We start from the raw sequence: 6,000 nt of genomic DNA, 5'->3' as shown, positions 1-6,000 counted from the left end.
AATTATATTAGGATCCCCATTAGCTTTTGCAAAAACAAAGCTACTCTTCCTGGGGTCCACATGAAACATGACATAATACAGAACATTAATAGACAAGAACAGCTCAAGGACAGAAGAACTACAGACGTTTAAAAATGGCAGTCTACATATCAATACATACACACAAACTATCTAGGTCAAATAGGGGAGAGGCGTTGTGCCGTGTGGTGTTACTTTATCTGTTTTTTAAAACCAGGTTTGCTGTTCATGTGTGCAATATAATATGCAATAATGGATCTATATAATACTGTACGCTTTCTTGAATTTGTTCTGGATTTGGGGACTGTGAAATGTGTGTGTGTGTAAGTTGACAATGCGAACAATTTGTGATTTTCAACACATTAATGTTTCTTATAAAAATAAGAAGTGACGGAGTCAGTCTTTCCTCAACTCTTAGCCAAGAGAAACTGGCATGAATAGTGTTTATATTAGCCCTCTGATTATAATGCAAGACGTGCAGCTCTGTTCTGGGCCAGCTGAAGCTTAACTAGGTCTGTCCTTGCAGCACTCGGCCACACAACTGGATAATAATCAAGATAAGACAAAACTAGAGCCTGCAGGAGTCGCTTCTTAGAGTGTGGTGTCTTTATTACGGCCCGACCTCTCCCCATCTTTACAACCATTGAATCTATATGTTTCGATCATGACAGTTTACAATCTAAGGTAACACCAAGTAATTTAGTCTGCTCAACTTGTTCAACAGCCACACCATTCATTACCAGATACAGCCGAGGTCTAGAACATGGGGAATGATTTGTACTAAATACAAGGCTCTTAGTTTTAGAGATGTTCAGGACCAGTTTATTACTGGCCACCCATCCCAATACAGACTGCAACTCTTTAAGGTTTTCAGTGACTTCATTAGCTGTGGTTGCGATGCGTATATGGTTGAATCATCAGCATACATAGACTCACAAATAGAAAAGAGTAGAAGGCCTAGAGAGCTTCCCTGCGGTACACCACACTTCAGATCTTTGACATTAGAGAAGCATCCATTAAAGAAAACCCTATGAGTTATATTAGATTGATAGCTCTGAATCCACGATATGGCAGAGTTTGAAAAGCCATAACACATACGTTTTCTCAACAACAGTTTAGGATCAGTAATGTCAAAGGCTGCACTGAAATCTAACAATATAGCTCCCACAATCTTCCTATTATACATTTCTATCAACCAATCTTCAGACATTTGTGTCAGTGAAGTATATGTTGAGTGTCCTTCTCTATAAGAATGCTGGAAGTCTGTTGTTCATTTGTTTACAGAGAAATGGCATTGTATTTGTTCCAACGCAATTTTTTCCAACAGTTTGCTAAGAGCTGGCAGCAAGCTTATAGGTCTGCTGTTAGAACCAGTAAAGGCTGCTTTAACACTCTTGGGTAGGGACAAGACTTTTGCTTCCCTCCAGGCCTGAGGACAAAGACTTTCCTCTAGGCTCAAATTAAATATATGACAGATAGCACTGGCTATAGAGTCAGCTACCATCCTCAGTAGCTGTTGTCAATGCCAACAGGCTTGTCATTCATTACTAACAATCGTTTTTCCACCTCTCCCACACTAACTTTACAAAATTCAAACTTGAAATGCCTTTCTTTCATTATTAGTTTTTTATGCATAAGTACGGTGGCTCACTGTTCATTGTTGTCATTTCCTGCCTACATTTGCCACTTCACAAATTACATAATCGTTTAAAAGAATTGGAATCATTAAATGGTTTTGCAATGAATAAGTCATCAGAAGATGGAGTTGAATGTCTTTCTGCCCAATATTTCATTTAAAGTACTCCAAAGTTTTTCTCCCCCATCATTCTTTATATATTTTTAACATCACATGTGCTCCCTCTCTGGCCTCTAGGTCACCGGGCTGCTCATTAAGCCGCACACCTGTCACCATCGTTACACGCACCTGCGTGTCGTCAGACTCACCTGGACTACATCACTTCCCTGATTACCTTCCCTATATATGTCATTCTCTTTGGTTCTTTTCCCCAGACATCATTGTCTCTGTGTCATGTTTGTGTGTTGTTCATGTTTTCTTGTTTTGTATTATGTTAATTTATTAAAACACTCACCTAGGGAAGCATCATGGAGTGTTTTTCCTGCCTCCGCCGGTTGGTCAGGCTCTCATCCCGCGCATCAGCAGTGGATCGTCATTTTGATCTGCATCCTGCGGCTGGAGCAGTACTGTCACGTGTTCTCCCTCTCCTGCCGACTAGGTCACCAGGCTGCTCATTAAGCCGCACACCTGTCACCATCGTTACGCCTGCGTGTCGTCAGACTCACCTGGACTCCCATCACTTCCCTGATTACCTTCCCTATATATTTCGCTCCCTTTGGTTCCTTCCCCAGGCGTCATTGTTTCGGTGTCATGTCTGTGCGTTCGTGGTTTCTTGTTTTGTACTATGTTACGTTTATTTATTAAAACACTCCCTGAACTTGCTTCCCGACTCTCAACGCACGTCCTTACAATCACATGAGTCACAGCTAAATCTTTTGTATGATCTCTTATACACTATTTTAGGCCTAGCTGTTGGAACTTTGGCTTTCCTGGATATAGCCACTGTATTGTGGTCACTGCAACTAATGGGTAAGTATACAGCTTTAGAACATAGTAAAAATGTGACCAATATATGCGGACAATCTTGTTCCTGTCGTGTTTGTGAACACCCCGGTCGTTTAAAAAAATAACCTGAACCAGATTACAGGCACTGGTTACAGTGAGAAGCTTCCTCTTGAGCAGACAGCTTGATGAAAACCAATTAATATTCAGGTCCCCAAGAAAGTAGATCCCTCTGGTTACATCACATACACTATCAATCATTTCACACATATTATTTAGATACTGACTGTTAGCACTTGGTGGCCTATAGCAACACCACCAAAGAAAAGGCTTTAGATGTGCCAAGTGAACCTGCAACCACAACACTGCAACCACAACAATAACACTTGACATAAGCTCTTCTCTAAGCATTACAGGGATATGGCTCTGGATATATACAGCAACACCTCCCCCATAAGAATTCATGTCTCTTCTATAGATGCTACTGCTGTATCAAATTAATTATCTAAGTGAGTCTCAGAAATGGCGAATATATGAATGTTATCTGATGTTAGCAAGTTATTCATTTCATGAACCTTATTTCTAAGGCTACATATATACATACGGGCTATTGTCAGCCCTTTCCTGGATAGCTTATCAGAGATGGACATAATATATAAAAGAGCAGACAAAGCAAGATAAAAAATCTATACATTCAGCAGTCCATCAATCAATTGGTGTGTGTGTGATGCGTTTGTGTGTGTGTGTATGTGTGTGTGTGTGTGTGTGTGTGTGTGTGTGTGTGTGTGTGTGTGTGTGTGTGTGTGTGTGTGTGTGTGTGTGTGTGTGTGCTGCAGGGTTGAAGCTATGAACCCATAGGCTTAGCTCTCTCATCCCTTCGAGGCTTTTGGGAGGGAGGGTGTAAAATGAGCCTGTCATAGCGGCCGTAAGCAATGTCCCCACGCGCTGTGGCAGATTGCATAGCCGGGATAAGTCATTTTCTCTTCTGGCACACAGCCTCCGGATAGTCCTTGTTGAGGAAGACATACAGTGTATTCGGAAATTATACAGACTCTTTGACTTTTTCCACAATATTCTACTTTATAGATTTATTCTAAAATTGATTAAATACATTTGGTCCCCTCCCTGACCAAGGTCCTTCTCCCCCGATTGCTCAGATTTTAGCTGGGCGGCCAGCTCTAGGAAGAGTCTTGGTGGTTCCAAACTTCTTCGATTTAATAATGATGGAGGCCACTGTGTTCTTGGAGACAGAAATGTACCCTTCCCCAGATCTGTGCCTCGACACCATCCTGTCTCGGAGCTAACCACTACACAGAGCCTACATCATCAACAACAACAACAACAAAAAAGCGACTAGGACTAAAACGTTAGTAAAGCCGCTATACAATCATGAAGTACAGTGTACAGCAAGCAGTTTAGCAGTTAAAATGGCGGGCACCGGTGGAAAATTGAAAAGCTTACCATGACTTGGATGAGTTCTAGTGTTGGATAGCCATAGCCAGCTAGCTAACATAAATAGCATTCCTTTCTGTTTGAGCCGGGTATTTGAGTCGGCTAAATTAGCTAGGTGCATTAGCTAGCTAAGTAAGTGAAAATGGTGAAAAAATAGACAGGTCTCTCACTCTGCTGCTTCTCCTGATTTTGTAAGAAATTATTTTGTTCAACTATGGTCTTTTTCTCGGAGTCAACTACTCACCACATTTTATGCACTGCAGTGCTAGCTAGCTGTAGCTTATGATCCTTTGATTGGGTGGACAACGTCAGTTCATGGTGCAAGAGCTCTGATAAGTTGGAGGACGTCCTCCAGAAGTTGTCAAAATTACTGTGTAAGTCTATGGAAGGGACTGAGAACCATGATCCTCCTAAGTTTTGTATTGAAGACAATGTACCCAGAGGAGGACGGAAGCTATCTGTCCTCCGGCTACACCATGGTGCTATCCTACAGAGTGCTGTTGAGGCAACTGTAGATTTTCATTGCAAAACAGTGTGTTTTAAACAATTAATTGGCGTTGTGAATATACAGTACATATATGATATCATACTAATGATAATAGATAGATAGATAGATAGATAGATAGATAGATAGATAGATAGATAGATAGGAAGAGATATAACAGCGATCTGTGTTTCATTATATATATAATAAATAAAACAGCGTATAGGAGTAGCTTGCTGCCACAAAGATCCTCCCTCTGTTGCATTTTTTTTCGTCACTCAGACTGGCTCAGACTGGCATCGCCAAACTGTCTGAGAAATGTGCAAATTTCAGAAGGGGAATCAGCAGTTTACCATGGCTTTGGAATTAGACTGGTAACATACTGATATCTTGATCTGCCAATTTGGGCACAGGCTAACACAAATACACTTTGACAAACTGCTAAAATGTTATTTGATCTGTGTGTGTGTGTGTGTTGTTCTCAGAATAGGCTGTAAGCTACTGAAAATAAACTTTGAGATGCTGCAGAAGTCAGCCCATTTGGTATTTTGGTATTTACAATTTACCTTTGAGATGTCAAGCTAACCATACATTTGTTTTGGGTGGGGGCTCACCGTTTCCAAAATCAAGGTCCTACCCTTTGGACTTGCCCGATAGCTCAATATGTGACATCATCCTGCTACATGGGCCTTTCGGCCAATCAAATGGAAGTAAATGGCTCCAAAAGTGAACGTTCTAATAGCCCTGCTAGCCCTCCTCCAACCTTTCCGCCGCACACTCCGTGCTTGTGGAAGTTGTCATGGAGATAGAACCGTCCCCGGCGTCTGCTCGCTGGGGTGTTGCCATGGAGATCCCGGCTCGAGGTCCGCTCACGGCAGTGCTGGAGGAAGAGAGCATCTCGCGGCTGGGGTCCGAGAAGCGAATTCAGGACCTTGGAGAGAAGCGGTGCCGAGGACCCCCTTTCAGCCAAGGGAACTACTACATGCTCATAGTGATCGGAGAGATAGCGACAGACCACCAGCTGCAACGCGCCAGAGACCACTTAGAGCGGGGTGAGTAGGCAACTTCAACGAGTCTCACTGTTACACACGAATTCTGTAAAACCAGCATGCATAACCTCCAATATATACCTATAAAAAAAATGATAACATAGAACGGATTGAAATGTATAAGATGCAATTGAAAGATATGAAGAATGTGCGGCCGGTTTCCTAATGAGAAAAAAAATGACGCATCAGGCATATTGAATCAGCAGTTTTGCACAAACGAATAGTCTACTACGCCACTTTTTAGGGAACGAAAATGTTGTGGAGCCTTGCCTACCTACACGTTTCACATTCGTTTGATAATTACAAGGGATTCTGTAATTCTTTGATGAAAAAATCTATACATGTATTAGTTTTTCAATTAGGGACACAAACAGGCAAGTCTCATGGATTCCCAGAAAACGTATGGTTGTTTTATAAAA

General features: G+C 41.7%; 1 protein-coding gene across 6 annotated transcripts in view; it reads left to right on the top strand.

The window, feature by feature from the left end:
- Positions 1 to 5,301: 5,301 nt before the first annotated feature.
- Positions 5,302 to 6,000, top strand: part of LOC118373909 (microtubule-associated protein 1B-like) — a 97,517-nt gene continuing 96,818 nt past the window's right edge. For all 6 annotated transcript variants that reach the window (XM_052480805.1, XM_052480806.1, XM_052480803.1 and 3 more), the window contains exon 1: positions 5,302 to 5,584. In XM_052480805.1, the coding sequence (XP_052336765.1) occupies positions 5,332 to 5,584 (253 nt within the window). In that variant the 5' untranslated portion in view covers positions 5,302 to 5,331. The remainder of the gene's footprint in view (positions 5,585 to 6,000) is intronic.

Source organism: Oncorhynchus keta, chromosome 26 (genome assembly GCF_023373465.1).
Source record: "Oncorhynchus keta strain PuntledgeMale-10-30-2019 chromosome 26, Oket_V2, whole genome shotgun sequence".
Lineage (NCBI taxonomy): Eukaryota > Metazoa > Chordata > Actinopteri > Salmoniformes > Salmonidae > Oncorhynchus > Oncorhynchus keta.
This window is presented reverse-complemented; position numbering and strand designations above follow the sequence as displayed.